The sequence below is a fragment of the Austrofundulus limnaeus genome, unplaced genomic scaffold (assembly GCF_001266775.1).
Source record: "Austrofundulus limnaeus strain Quisiro unplaced genomic scaffold, Austrofundulus_limnaeus-1.0 Scaffold265, whole genome shotgun sequence".
NCBI lineage: Eukaryota > Metazoa > Chordata > Actinopteri > Cyprinodontiformes > Rivulidae > Austrofundulus > Austrofundulus limnaeus.
The window spans coordinates 273,034-289,285 of record NW_013952667.1 but is presented as its reverse complement, the minus strand read 5'-3'; the positions used below and the strand labels follow the sequence as shown (position 1 = coordinate 289,285).

The window sequence follows — 16,252 nt, the reverse complement described above, 5'->3', positions numbered from 1 at the left end:
ATATATTTACTGAGAAAAATGGTGACGTGTTCAATACTTATTTTACCTGCTGTATATAAATAAATAAATAAATAAAAACTTTACAATTAGTGTCATAACTTCATGGGATAAGATCAATTTAATGCATTAATAGGGTCTTCTATGGTATTATACTTTATATATAAGAGGTAGAGCACAAACTTTACTCTTTAATATATTTTATAGCTTGCTGCATTGACAAAAATTGTTATGAGTTTGTATTAATGGACTAAGTGCTCTATTGTTTTAAATGATCTTTTAAAAGTGGCTCTCTGCTACAGTCTCTCAGACATGCCTTCTAAATATAAACAAATTTAAAAAGTAGGAATGGTGGTACACAATTTATTTTGACTTTATGCATGTATTTGTTTTAATACTTATTTGGCACAATTATCACCAAATTATAAAAATTTGGATTTGGTAGAATTAGAGAAATATGCAAGTACACTGAATAAATTAACCTTTCAGTGTTTGTGTGTGTTTTTTTTTTTTTGTGTAAAATTTTAAATGATCCTCTCTCTTCACAGGAATCACTTTGCAAGGAGTTCCATTGCAGCTGGTGGACAGAAAGGAAAATCCTATTATACAACGACCTTCAGCATAAATTTTAGCCATAAGGACGATGTCTGCTACTTTGCCTACCATTACCCTTACACATACTCCACTCTGAAGGTAATATTACTATGCCATTGTCTTTTGTGCTTTTGCACTTCATTTTCTGATAGTCTGACCTCTAAACTGTTTAACTTCATAAACCTCAAATCTCATCATAGGCTCCATATAAAGACTTTAAATTTAGTGCTTGAAAATTCCGCCTTACATAAAGCACTGAAGTCATTTATTTTTACATTCAGATGCATCTCACTAAGCTGGAGGATTTGAGGACACCTCAGATCTACCTGAGACAGGACGTGTTGTGTGAAACCCTCGGAGGAAACAGTTGTCCTCTTCTCACCATCACTGCCATGCCCGAGTCCAAGTCCTCTGATCACATCTGTCAGTTCAGTAAGTAACTGCCTGCTGACCTGTGGATGTATTTACTATAGAATATTTTAAAAAAGAGGAATTTTTAATGCATTTTTTAACATATGTTTATTATTTGACTTTTCTGTTTTTTCCCCTTCAGGAAATCGCCCGTTGATCTTCTTGTCAGCCCGAGTGCACCCTGGGGAGACCAACGCCAGCTGGGTAATGAAGGGCACGCTGGAGTTCCTGATGGGCTCCAGCCCACTGGCAGCAAGCCTCAGGGAGGCCTACATCTTCAAGATAGTTCCCATGCTCAACCCTGATGGAGTTGTCAACGGAAAGTAAGTTCAAAGGGCCAGAATGAGATTATACACACTCACAACCTTCAAGTATTCATTCATCTCCAGTACCTGCGCCTGCACAGCAGTCACAGCTTTATGTATATTTACACACTTGAAATCTTGTCTGGAAGGATTCTCCAGCTGTCACACAGTTTATCCTCCGCTCTGTGTCCTCCCCCTCTTCCATCTCCTTTCTGCTGTAGTCATCGTTGTTCTCTGAGTGGAGAGGATTTGAACCGCCAGTGGCAGAACCCCAATCCTGAGCTCCACCCCACCATCTACCATACTAAGAGCCTGCTGCAGTACCTTGCATACACGCAAAGGTCCCCACTGGTATGACTTCTAATTAACTGCGCTTGAATTAATTTGGGGGCGTGTTTTTGTCTCTTTTTTATTTTATTTTATTTTCCCCACTTCGCAGCATCGTTTTTCATTAACCTCTTAATTCTGGTGTCAGTTCCTCTTGATCAGCTGCACATCCTATTTGGCTGCATGCCCACTGTTTCTAAAAATCAATGTGAGTTTTATGACATGAATGCATTCACCACAAACAACACCCTCTGCTGGCCTCTGTTCTACACTTTGTGTCAGCAGGTTGGATAAAGTGGGATGTCTTTAAATGGAGATTTGTTTACAATATAAAATATGACAGGCACAATTTATTGGCTTTTACTGCCAAAACTATAACAATTTGTTTTGYTTTGATCATGCATTCCCTTGTAAATAGTTTCCCTTTAGCATTTATTAACATAGTTTTTGCATTGCTAATGAAACATCACAGAATTTGTGGATAAAATCGACAAAATATGCATCACAATTTCCTCTGCTTCTGTTCTGTTTGTGTGCAGGTGTTCTGCGACTACCATGGCCATTCCAGGAAGAAGAATGTGTTCATGTACGGCTGCAGCTTGAAGGAGACAGTGTGGCAGTCCAACATTAGTGCAAGCTCGAGTGACTTACAGGAGGATCTTGGATACAGGGTAAACATACACACACAGTGCACAAACTGTGCTTGTAATGCAATGAAAGTAATAAATAGGCACAGAATMATACCTTCTACTATCAGGCTACCCTTAGTTATCATCGAAGAATTTCTACCAGTCTGCTCTGAGAGAAAATATAAATGATTAAAATTTGAGATTTATCATATTGCAGATGTGTCAGCAAACATTTATTGAAAAAAAAGATGATTTAAACTCTGTAGCTTTATAGCATTACTAAATCCACAGGTTTTGTACTGTTGCATTTTCATTCTTTCTTCAAGAAGTCCAAGTTTTGTTTTTCTAAAGAAAACCAGAACAACCCCATCAATGAATAAATTTAATTAGCAGAAATAATTAACATGTAGCTTTAAACATTTAAGCCAATGAGCAACAAAATGATTTCAGTTGTGTTATTTTTGAACTCTGTTTGCAGGGAATAAAACTCTAACCCAGAAAAACTCTTCTACATAAAATCATTTACAAATGTTTATATTTTTCAGACGCTTCCTAAGATCTTATCCCAGATCGCCCCAGCCTTCAGCATGGGGAGCTCCAGTTTTGTTGTCGAGCGCTCCAAAGAGTCGACAGCCCGTGTGGTTGTATGGAGGGAGATAGGAGTGCAGCGCAGTTACACAATGGAAAGCACACTGTGTGGCTGTGACCAGGGCAAATATAAGGTTTGTGTATAGAATTTGTTTGTTTGATATGAAAAATTTACCACTATAGTCTAAAAATTAGTATGTCTTTTGACCAGATTCAACTGTAAATAAGTCAATAAATGTCATATAATATAAAAAAAATCATAGTGTGAAAAATATAAAAACAAATCAAGCTCATTTTCTTGTTGTTTTCTTTAGTAAAACAACAATAATTAATTAAAATTTAACATAAACTGTAAAAGTTACCCCTGTTTACATCATGTCCACCAGGTGGCACTCTAGTTGCATTTATGTTTGTTTTTCTCCTCTCTCATTTGTCCTTGTCCATTTTTCTGCTTCCTTTTTGGCTTCATCATCTCCTTTTCCCCCTTCCTTCATGTTTTCCATCCCAGCTGATCTTTTTCCCAGTGAATTTAGCCAAAGTCAATATAATAATATATTTACAGTTCAGGAGGTCCTCGTCATTCTGTGTGAAAATATTTGGCAAGATGTGTAGGCGCTATTGTCTACTGAATTCTAGATGCATATATATGTATTTGATTTGGACAGGCCAAGTTTAGATGTTTTTAGTTCTGCTTTGGGGAATAAAAACTATTATTCTGGGGACGGGTTGAGTTCAAGGCCAGGTTAGAATGGGGTTGCAGGTCATTGTGCTTGTATTACTGAACAATGTTGGACAGATTTTCCTGGGTTTGAAGCTGTGTGCATTTGTGTTTGTGCATGTGTTTTCTGAGAACTAATGTTTCCGCATAAAAGATTTTCTTTAATGCTTTGCTGCATTGGGAATTGAACTTTTTGTAAACGGACAGTGACTCCATCATCTGGGTGAGGCCAAGCTGTAAAATCCCACAGTTGTTAGATTTCAAATTGAACCAGTGTTTTCAAAACATCTCTCTGAAATTAAAAGCATGTAAAACTTCATGGACTGCATTTTGTGTGCGAGTTATTTTTGGCGTACACATAAATGTGTGTTGATTCTTTTTGATGTGCGTGCTCTTTCCAGGGGCTTCAAATTGGCACCAGGGAGCTGGAGGAGATGGGAGCGCAGTTCTGTGTGGCCCTGCTGAGGCTGAAGAGGTTGACGGGGCTTCATAATCATCAACATCTGCTGGATTTGGAGAGCGATATCATTGGGACCCATACAAAAACAGTCAGGTCTGTGTAAGGGTCTTTTAAAGTCAAACACTTGTTTATACCAGGACACACAATTTATGTAGGAGCTTAGAGATTCTCTTAACAACTGAACAACATTCCAGTTCAGAAATGAGTTCTACAGATATTTATGCAGATATATTGCAATGTTAACAAAAATATTACCAATGTTTCCCTAAACTGCATTCTCTGATGGTCTGTAAAAAGGTTAAATGCAAATGAGCCAATCAGAGCCAACCTTCTTACCTGGTGTTCCTCCAAATAAGCAGCAAGTTTTCTGATTTATTCTGTGTAAAAAAGCAGCTCAGAAACACAGGAAGCAGGATTCACAGAATGTCCCACAGCTCACAGGTTCTCCAGTTCAATACTGAACGAAGCTTTGAGTTCATCCAATGAACAAAACCCTATTTTTTAAATTGCATATTTAAAACCAGCACAGAACTTAATTAGGGAGTATAGTTTAAGAGATGTAATTTGTTGTTTCATTGAACAAAGTTAATGAAAAATCTGTAAAATAAAAATTGTTTTGTTTTTCTTTATTTCTGCATACTAAAAGTAAATCAGAAAGCTTTAAAGTCTCAATTTGCATATTTTAGTCAGGAAAGATGTGCTCACTCAGAACACTTAAATACTTTTTCCCCTCCATATTGCATCTAAAACATGGTCACGATTTGTTCCAATATGTAATTATTGTATTTTCATCTGATATGATAAAAGTTAATTTTTGAATCACCATCATTCAGGGTATTTTAGTCTCCTGTCCTGATGTTTTAACCTCAGCTGACTGTGTGATGAAGCTGTGGTGGTCATTTTTATTTTGTGTGAAGATCACTGAAGATGTGTTGTTGTGCAAGCTGTGAACAGAAAAAGTCCTAACATCAGATTGACAACGACACGTGGTTCCTGTTGTTCTGAGTTAAAATGAAAGTCTTGGAGTATTTTACTGCCTGTGTGTTTGCCTCTAATCTAAAAGGCACAACATCAACACTGGGTGTACAGGCTTCTGTGGTTAGGTGGGGGTGCTTTTAGTCTAAACTCAGTTATAGTTTGTACGGTCAGTAATGTGGGAGTTGTAACTGCAGCCACTGTGTTTTTTTGAGGAAGTAAATGACGACCTGCTTTTATGCAGTGCTGCAGTGAACATTATTGGAATTCTATCAGTTTGATTCCCCTGTGGAAGTTTTCAGGGCCACGTCTTGTGGTCGGCACACAGGCTGCAGAGTGTGGATTAAATGGACGTTGAACATGTAAACTAGCCTGCCCCCTCTGCCTGCCAGAATAAATTTGCATGCTATTATAAGCTTAAGTACCAGTCTGTAAAAAGCAACTGTACCGTGTTCATAATTTAGCCATATGACAAAGTTATCCTATCTGGGTACGCAGGACATGCACATCTTTGTAGTGTCATCTTTGTCTCTACCTCTGTTTTTGCATTTTTGTTTCTTTGGTTTATTCTTTAGTTTTCCTCATTATGATGACCTCAATAAAATAAAATAAATAAATAAATAAATAAAAAAGATTCAATTTTCCAGCTACAGTACTGTACTTCTTTAAGTTAACACAAATCCTCAAAATGGGAAAGTTGCAGTTTTTTTAAGACACAAAACAGAACTTAAATCCTTTCTCTCCAACTGTATCTAAAAACATGTTCTTTTAAAAGAATGACAGCTGGATCTAGTTATTTAGCTACTTCCTCCACGCTTTAAGAAAGGCTTTAGAAAGGGAATCAGCACGACTCATCCTTTTTATAAAAGAACTTACAGCAGAGCTTCACAGGGTATCTAATCGCCTTGATTGAAATTGCTAGTCAAGAAAAACGTGGTCCAGGCAGGATGTTCTTCATTCAGCACTGCCACTTAATTATTAAACTTGGTCCAACACACGCTGTGACCGTAGAGGTTATCTTCATTTCTTTTTATTTGAGGTTGTCAGGAGTCTCTTCTCTGGAAAAAGGAATGATTTCACGCACAAAACTCGCTTAATGCTGACAAAATTCTGCTGATATTTTCCTAGTCTGTCTTTCTTGCTAAGATACTCTACTCTTATATTAATATATTCATTCATTATTGATGTGTTTTGATCATTAAGGGACTCCAAAAGTGTTCATGTGGGTACCCTCTGGGACTGGATGCTCTCATCCCTGAGTTATGGTTTTATGATAGCACTTAACCATTTTACCAGTGCATGCAAACAATGATTGTAGCCATAAGAAGGCATCTCTGTTTGTGTAGAAGGGTGAATTCAGTGCGAGTCAAAGACGGAAAGAAAGAAAGAAAAATACATCTACATCTTTAAACTGCCTGTATTTTACTGACAGCTTTTTTTTTTAAAGCTTTTATATGAATTTATATGCAGGCTTGAAGAAAACGATCGCAGCTGGTAAATCCTGGGAACGCTAAATCACTTTGATACTCTTAAAATGCCCCGTAATGGTTGACAAACAACTTTCACAATGTGTTTGGACTACTTTCTGTCTATCATTGCACACACNCACACACACACACACACACACACACACACACACACACACATGCTTACTGTACATTTACTGACTCACAGTTTCTCTGTATCTCTGCCTCTCTCATGCACTCTCACTGTGTGGAGCTCGGTTGGAGCTCATTGTCTGAGCCCCCGATCGACTGTCTCACTTGGATCACATTTCAGACCATTAACACCATTAAAAACCCACTAAAGCCACTAAAACCTCAAAGAACCAGCAACCATTTAACCATTAAGACCCATAGGAAAAAAAAAAACAGCCTCGCTGGTGAGAGCTTACAAGCACCGTTTGTTAGCAGACTGGATTTTGTTATGATGGAAAACGTTGTTAATATCTATGGAGTTGTGTTCTGTGTCTATCGGATGTTGTCTTTATGTTTCACTGACATGATTGTTATATCAATTTGTGCTTTAAATGGGTAGCCTAATTATTTCTTAAGTGATGTTCTGTCTAATAAGTATCTGTAGTACCTTTTTATCAGTTATGACAGCAGTCATAGAGCAAACACTCCACTTGGTTTGCATTTTTAACAAACCACTCTTTGGGTTTTAACCCTTTCCATTTTAAAAATGCATTTTAGTTATCTTTTACTCTTTTTTTAAATTAAACTATAGTCTGAGGAAAAGCATATAAAACAAATACAATTTATTTATTTGTTTTTACAAAAAAGTGCAGTAAGAATCATTATTGGAAAACATTACATTCACTCAAATATATTATTTTACCAGTTGAATTTATTGAAATTTAATTATTTGGCTGATTATAATATCTTGCAGTTTGCGTATAAATCTCACAAAAACATCTTACCTTTTAAACATCCAATCAAAATTTGTTTAGAGAGAACGTTGCTATAATTTTAAAGGAACTGAGATTTTTTTAAAACCACAATTTCGAACTAGTTAAGAAAGAAGTAGTTCATTTCAAGGAATACGACTTTGGAATAATCTCGATCAATGTTAAAACTGCTGGAAAAGTTTGGTTATTTAAGAGAGTGGTAAAGGTTTGTTGTTGTGTGTTGTTGACATAAATTATTGTTTGGGAAGGATTGATTTATGTTTGAATTAAATTTTTAGGGAAAAAAACGGGCAAATATAAGATTTTCTTCTTTCTGCTTCCTTCCATTTTTATTTATGACTTGTGTTTTTTGATTGTAAATATATTTTCTTTTGTTTTAATGAATGAATAGTTAAATGTTCATCTTGTTAGACATAGCCCAAAGTAAAGACCTTTTTTTGTTTGTGTTTTTGTTTTTCAGCAGCTCCACAACTACCTATGTATTGGAGGAGGATGAACCCTCCTTTCTGGAGGCCATAGACTACAGCGCAGAGAGCAACGATGACGATGCGGAGCCTGAAAATGAACTTGGCTGCGAAGTTCAGGAGAATTTAGAGCCGCTGTCGGACTCTGAAACCAACCACAGGGATTAGTGGTAACCCTTGCACCTGCCAGGTTGACCTTTTAACTAGTCAGCGCTTGGATCATTAAGTAAACAAAGTTTAAAAGATTTCACAAGAGAAACAGAAAGAAGCCTCACTTCTCACAGATGAATAGCTAGAGTCACACTTGAATTCATGTCGGCTCAGTGTAGCTGACTTGTTGCTCCTAAAGGTGCAAACACCGCCTGCCTTTCTCCTCAGATCAATTTAAGTATCAGAATATATTATAGTGAATGTTTCCACCATGTCACCGTACCGATTCAGATTCATAAACTATAGACCTCACAAAGCTTCTGTAGCTTCTGAGATTCACATATAAACAACTCAAGCTCAGGCAGCAGGCAACATTTAAGTTTTTAACCCTTCTCATTAGTTAAAACATCCTTTCTAGTGATTCTCCTCTGATCAGCTAAAAGAACCACGTTATCTTCCTGACAAAACATCTGATGTCTTTACAGGAAAACCACCTGTTCTCACATGTTCTCCACTCATTGACCACCTTGCATTTGCTGCAATCTCTAGTGTGCTGTTTGCCTTTCTTTATCCAAAAGTCACAAATATTTATATCACATGAATGTAAAACGAAAATGGACCTTGTATTCTACACGCACTATAAATGTAAACACCTCTGAGTAACCCCGGCTTACCAGACTCTTAGTTATTTCACAGTTAGAGTAGATGTACAATATCCACATCTTCTGTCAGCGTTCCCTTCATTTATAAATCGACAATATTCAAAAGCAGTGTTGAACGTTTAGTGATGAATTAAAAGCTTTAGTGTCAGAGACCAGTAAACCCTATTTGCACTTTTTGTACAAAGAGTATACACTTGAACAAACTGTATGGATGTAAAATGTACGTAAAACTCTGAGGTTCTCAGAGCGCAACAAAAGCTCATCGCTGTATTGTTTCAACAATTTTTCTGGAATTTCGTCTCCTTTTACAGTTTTTATTTTCCTTCTGTGTGTACGTTTTGCTAATTTGCAGAGTCCCGTGCATAAGAACAGGTGGTGCTGTATATCGAGTATGAACTGTTTAATTTCTGCTTAGAAATTTATGTAAATGTGTTTTTGTTGAATTTGTACAGATAGTGCATGGCTTTTTTTTAATCTATTTTAAATTATTCCTAATTTATGYAGTTTTTGAGATGCATCCTGCATGTTTGTATGAGTCATTTTTGGTGTGTGAAAGCACTGTGTGTGTGTCCAGGATTTTAAGTTATTCCATTATTCAGCTCAGCTAATGCTCTTAAAGTGTGCTTTTATCAATTTGATTATGCTTTGTCACTTTCCTTCACTCCTTTTTAAAAATGTTCCATTTCCTCTTTTCTCTTAAATCTTTTTAGTCCTTTTCCTGTTTTTTTTCTTTCTAGGCTTCATGTCCTTTTACATTTCACACACCCAGAACAGTTTTATTGTGTGTATGTGCGTGCACAATGTGAATTAGCTGTTTTTCTGTTATTTTATGGGAACTATGTGTGCTATTATACTTATGTTTGGAGCAAGCTATGTTTACAATGTATCTGGTTGTTTTTAAGTTGTTTGGCAGAAAACAAGCAAAAATGGTAGCTTTGTTTCAAGTTGATTGTGTGGCAGGAAATTGAAGGTAAAAAGGCTTGGGAAATAAAATCGTGAACAAAAGAAACTGCAGCATTTTGTTCATTTTTCTCACCTGAATGTTTTACAGCTAAACATAATGTGGTTCTTAAATCCTCAACTTTATAAATACAAACCTTTTTGTCCTTGTGTATTTTTTTTTCTTCCAAAGCTAGAGATGAGTTTGAAGAATCTACAAAGCACAAAAACCTGAGGAGAAAACATCTAAAACTTTGCAAACATGTTTTTAATTTAGCTGTTGGAGTGACATTATTCTACTGAGTCATCCCTCAGTTTTTTTAGATTCTGTTTCCAAGCAGTCAGACTTTCCTGTAATTATTTAAAGTGGTTTCTTCATCAGGYTTTCTGAAGTCTTTCAAAAGTCTTTTTCTTTCAGGTAAATATAGGTGTTTTTCCTGCAGAAAATAGCCTTTAATATTACAGACATGGATAAATTTGTACTCTTTTGTCGAAGAAGGAAAATCCCACAAAGGTCACTGAAACTAAAACTGACAAAAGTACTGATAAGAAAAAAATTATGTAATATAAATCATTATTTATGAACTGAAGCAATCACTAGATCAAGTGATATCTGTAACTTTTTCTGAGACTTCTGCACCTGTCCACAGGTATTCCCCCACCTCTCATGTCAACTGTTCCAGCTGTCTTTAAGCTTTGTGTTCATCTATAGACTGCGTGTTTCAGTTCCTTCAACTGGATTTAGACCAGGGCTTAAAAAGTCGCTTCAGAATAGTCCAGTGTTTTTTTTTTTACTTTTATCATAGGATGTTTTAGTTGAGGGTTTTGGATCATTATCCTGTTGGAGGACCCATAACCAGCCACTGAAACCAAGCTGTCATTTGTTCCAGAATGCCTTGATAGTCTTGAGATTCCCTGGTACCCTGCACAGATTCATGACATCCAGCGACCGGTGCAGAAATGCAGCCCCAGGCCATAACCAAGCTTGCTGTAGGTACTGTTTTCTTTGTATACTTCATTTTTGGCTCTGAACACAGAGCTAAAGGGACTTGCCAGGAATCTCCTGCTTTCTCTAATCCGTCCAAAGGACATTCTCTCAGCAGCTTAGTAATGGCTTAGTGATAACAAAACCACAATTAACCCATAAAGATACGGCATTCCAATTATCAGCAAATCTATCTAGATGAGTTTAAAGCCCGTCTTGTACAAATAAGCACATTCAGTCACTCCGTTTTGGTGGGACAGTTGTGCAAGCAGCTGTTCAGCAGTGTTCCTCCAATGCTTAAGTGCCCTGAGTAACTTACTCTTATGCTCTTCAGGAAATGAAAAACACATAAAGCAGGGGTGACAAAAAGCCAGCTCAAACTTCCTGAAAATAAGTTGAAACGCCGCTCACGTGCAAATGGATGTAAGTGGACAGGAAGACGCAGAGAGCCGGGTGGAGGCACAGGGGAGGACGAGAGGTATTTGGAGAGGTGGAGGAGCATGTTAATCTCAGGCAGTGCAGAGAGAAAAGCTCTTTTCCGCTTTAAGCCTCCACGCCCTCACTTCCTGTCCCTGCTGCCAATCAGAGCAGCTCAAGTGCATCAAACAAAAGACCACCCTCTTCCCTCAAACCCCTGACACAAACAACCTACTAAGTAGACTGGTCAAAGTTTTATTTATTTATTTATTTATTTATTTATTTGTGTGTGTGTAAGAATGAGTTGTAGAGGGTTGAGGATTTTGAAGTGCTCCTGTAGGTTTCTCATGTTAGAAGACCACTAATTAGAAACCCCCCACCTCTCCCCCCCCGCCCAGCTTTTCCCCCTGTCCCATGCATTCTCTCAGGCTCTGTGCCCGATCTCCATCCTCACACTGATGAGCTCATTTCTGTAGTCAAAGTGTGGCTCTGTGGGCGTCTAATAGTGTAGCCAATTAGTGCCAGAGTCTGACTTGGCAGCCTCTCTAACTCTCTGGTGGTCCCACAGAGTGAAAGAATGACTCCCTGAAAAGGTACAAGTTCACAAAGAAGGGCCCGACAAAGCCGTGTGTGTACAAGGCTGTGTGTCACAGCAGCGCACGAGGAGAGGAGAGCTGTGTGAGTTCGATTTGGTTGTAAATCAGCAGCCCAAGTCACGACATGGTATAATAGTAAGAAGGGCCCTTTTGGTGCTAAATGGTTAAAAATTGTGCTGCTAAGGTTTTGTTTCAGCTTTATTTATTTATCTATCAGATCATTTTCCATAAAGCAATTTCAACTTCACTGAGCTCTTTTGCAATACAGACCCTATGAATATTCATGAAAGAGCAAATAAATGATGTCAATCTGTGTTTTATTTGTTCGTTCGTTCGTTCGTTCGTTCGTTCGTTCGTTCGTTCGTTCGTTCGTTTGTTTGTTATTGAATGGTCTTGGATATGCATCCAACTTTGGTAAATTATATTTCTGATAAAGAAAAGAATCATGATAATAAAGAAAGTGGTTATGGAGTGCTAGAACAACACAGTTTTATATATTATGACAGTGAGCACTTTATTTCTTAAAGTTTTGGTCACAAATTTCAATTTCACCTCCTTTTCTCAACAAAACAAATTTTACCTGGTATTGATTTGACAAAAACACACAATAAAATCCATCCATCATCCATATCCACATATTCTTTTCAGGGTCACTGGTGCTCATATCCAGCCGTTACAGTGCGAGGGGCGGGGTACACCCTGGACAGGTTGCAAGTCCATCACAGGGCCACACATAGAGACAAACGAGACAAACAACCATTCACTCTCTCACACTGAGGGACAATTTAGAGTTATCAWTTAACCYARCAGTCATGCTTTTGGTCTGTGAGAGGAAGCCGGAGTACCCGGAGAGAACCTGCGCATGCCTGAACAGAACACACAAACTCTACCCAGAATGGGCCAGGATTTGAACCAGCGACCTTCTTACTGAGAGGCATCAGCTCTACCACGTGAGCCACCACACAATAAAATGTATGGTAAAAGCAGCCAAAGTCCAAATAAAAATGTTCAGAAACTAGAAGAACTTTTAATCTATAGAACTTTTTTTTTAAGATTACAAAAAACTCTTTGTTTTGCTTTTGAACCGGAGCACGAGAACAATTTAACATGGAGTAGAAYAGGATGAGAACTGGCACCACTCTGTCATCTGAGAGAAAACTATTTGTCCTACAGCAATACCAGAAATATTGTCTGAAAGAAGACAGTATTGCCTATGTTTTGTCTGCGTATGATAAAAAAAAAAAGTGGCTGTGTGAAGAAGTTGTTTGTTAAGAAATAGCTTTAAGCCAGAGAACTCTCCACCTAGAGTGTGACAGTTTTTTTTTTCAACTGAGAGCTGAGCTCAGTGTATTCCTATGAGGCTTTTTGAAAATAGTTTTGTGCAATTTACATCGCCATGTTAACACGAAACACAACTAAAAGTAATGGCACACATCCTAGGATGACAGTTGTCTAGATAAAACATTTGTGAGGGTGCATATTGCTGTTTATAATTAATCCCTCTGCTCTTCTATTCCTTAATAAAAAAATAGCTAAATCAATTATCAAGGTAAAAAGCTTAATGTGTGGCTCTCAAATTCAAAGAAATGTTACAAATACTTAGTTTAAATTTGCCTCTATATGGGTACAGGACTTAAAAGTTAACAACAAAAATATTACAAACAAAGGTTGACAAAAAGAAGGAAGTAAGTCAATCCTAAAACAAAACGCCCATAAAAGCTTATAAAAAAACTACTGATAAACCAAACGAAAGCATATTTGGAAATTAATTCAAAAAACTAGAAGCACTTGGAGAGTGCAAATCTCCGCCAAGACCAATTTCCCCCATCCTGTAATAGAGTTACAAAGGGGCACACCAATACTACAGTGCCACCTGCTGGAAACTTTGAAACCCACGCCCTGTGAAAGCATCACAGCTTTGCCGGTCTCAGAGTGTTAAAAGAAAAAAATTCCTGTATCCGCATCGTGATCCAGAACATCACCAAAATTTAAAGGTGTGTTGAGCCAGTAACCACATGTGGTAAAAATGTCATGACAATCACTCCACAAGTTTTTGAGTAATTTTGTCCACAGACAGAATGACAGACGGACAGACAGACATACGCGACCGAAAACATTACCTCACCCTTGGCGGAGGTAAATGGGAAAATATACAAATTAGCTGCAGTGTAATTCAGTAAATATGCAAACTTWATGTTAAAAGTTGCTAAATGTTTAAAAGAGCTTTGCCACAGTGTTTCAGCTTTAAATTAAACATTTTATAACTTCCCAACAGTTAGAATTAAATTGTTTTATCCATAATAAATCAGCATCTGCTTGTAAATTGGTATAAAAGTCAAACTGTGACGCATAAATTAAACATCAACAGAACGCCACGGAACAAAAGCACAAAACATGATCAAAAACTGATTCGTAGCCAAACGTGCAGAAGGACTTGAGATGGTAATGTTGTTGTATTTATAATAAACCGTTAGTTTTGCGTCTAAATCAGTGCAGGTGTAGCAAATATAAAAAAAAATGCAAGAACACAGGAGCGTAAGGAGTCATTTGGAGTAAACAGGGCGCAGTGGATTGCAGCTCCTGCCAGGGAGCCACTTGTGATCGTGCTCTCGAGCCCTTTGTGCAGCTTTTTGTAAACAGTCAGCAAACACGACGGTGCAGAAACGCCGAGGTTTGTTGGCTTTGTGTGTGCAATCAAACAGGAGAAACAACTGCTCCTCGTGGGGCTGACAGGAGACAGCTTGTCACAAAGAACAGATGCAAACRCATCATGTTCAAATCAAATGCCCTGCAAACATTTTCACACAGGCTCACGTGGACCTGCTTCCTCTTTTGCATATCAATAGTCCTTGATAGTAGACACACACACAGAGAGAGAGAGACACACACACACACACATAATTGGTTACATAGGGAGCAGAGCCAACTTGCACCTCTCGTTGCCGTGGCAACCAAAGAGACTGATTTTTCTGGAAGCACTTACTCACATCCCGTCTGTTATTCACTTGTTTGTTCATTCATTCCTCCTTTTAGTCTCCCCTTTTATACAACGCTGTCCTCCTCGCTCGCTGGATGCTTTTCAGCCCAGCTCCATTCCCACCTCTCCTCCAATGAGATGTCCTCTCGGTGTGCACATGCAAATGGGGGCAGACTTGACACCAATTAGAAAGAATCGGAATAACAAACAGCGCTGTGTCCTCAGCAGCTGGACACATGAAACGGTGGCTCAAACCCGCTGACACGGCGTCTAATGTCGGAGCGAGGAAACCATCAGAACGTGCATCTTCTCGCCCCGAAAAATCCAAATATCGTGTTTTAATGCTCAGTTAATGGGTCACTCATTCTGAGCGTAACGACTTGTGATGTATGAGAGTTAACAAAATGGGTTTGTTATTGTTCAGCTTAAGATGATAGTTTCAGACAAAGGCAGCGGGCGATGTGCATTCCTTCAATGAAAGCCAGCCCTTTAATTTAACCTGTTTGACACTGTAGCTCTCTTGAATCTCAAACAGTTCCTTTACTCCCCGTCTCTTTTAATCTCTCATCTTTTTTGCCTCTTCTCCTCCACTTCCCCAAATGCTGCCCCCACAGCTCTCTCCAGGGTGTATCGGGTTATCACTGGCCGACAAAGCAGGAAACAGGAAGTATATAGTGCTCCGTAGACAGAACTCTGGAGATACTAGATGGCACAACACACAGGCACACACATTCATCCTCAATAACCTTGCCGACTCGCTTTACTGAAGTCTCTGACAAGGTGTAAGGAAGACAGGTCTTTATGGAATGCCTCAATAGGATAGTTCAGACCTTTTGAAGCGTTTTTAAGTTATGAGCAAATAGTATCTTACCTGCTTTAGTTAACTCTTCGAACAGCTTCATGTCTTTGATTTGACACCACACAGAAGATGTAATGTGAATGCTGAGTGCTAAATGACTGTTGAGATTTGCTGAAGAAGCTAAACTGAGCTTTTAAAGCTGAAACAATCAGAACTCTGACTGAATGCTAAAAAAAACACAAACCAAAACCTAAAGGTTGCAAATTGCTAGCTATAAGCAGTAACAGGCTTAGTAAAAAGACAAAAAGGCTAATTAAGCATAATGTATTGCGAAAGTTTAATAACAATCGAAAAGTAGTAAAAGGCCGAACACAATATAAAAGTAGCAAAAACCTTTAAAAAGTTCTATAGCTGAAGGCTAAAAGTAGCATAAGAAATTAAATGAGCAAGTATGCTGAAGCTGATGTAAAAAAACCAATGTTTTTTAATGGAACTAAAAATACCTGCATTTATTCCAATGAATAAACAAAGTAGAGAAATAAAACAATAGTGCCCACCTACTAGAATGTTCTAATACACAAGGGGCCAAAACGGCACAAAATATGCAGAAGAAGTTAGACTGTGTATAACTTAAGGAATAATAAAAACTTGTTCACACAAATGAGAGTAAAAAATATAAATCAAGAAAAAAGGCTAAAATGAGGTGAATCTTTCACAGTCATGAAAAGATGAAATAAGTGGAAAATAAAAATGCTGATGAAGAGATAGAAACCCCCCTTACAGCTGGTAAAATAAGTATTGAACACGTCACCATTTTTCTCAGTAAATATATAACTAGAGGTGCTAATG

The 16,252-nt window shown here is 37.9% G+C and overlaps 1 protein-coding gene across 1 annotated transcript in view; it reads left to right on the top strand.

The window, feature by feature from the left end:
• agtpbp1 (ATP/GTP binding carboxypeptidase 1) overlaps positions 1-9,699 on the top strand; it is a gene marked incomplete in the record, with an annotated part of 28,823 nt that extends 19,124 nt beyond the window's left edge. Inside the window, 8 exon segments of the mRNA XM_014020773.1 lie at positions 546-690; positions 873-1,023; positions 1,145-1,325; positions 1,529-1,658; positions 2,174-2,305; positions 2,809-2,985; positions 3,971-4,122; positions 7,875-9,699. Of these exon segments, the coding sequence (XP_013876227.1) occupies positions 546-690; positions 873-1,023; positions 1,145-1,325; positions 1,529-1,658; positions 2,174-2,305; positions 2,809-2,985; positions 3,971-4,122; positions 7,875-8,046 (1,240 nt within the window).
• Between the last annotated feature and the right edge of the window lie 6,553 nt (positions 9,700-16,252).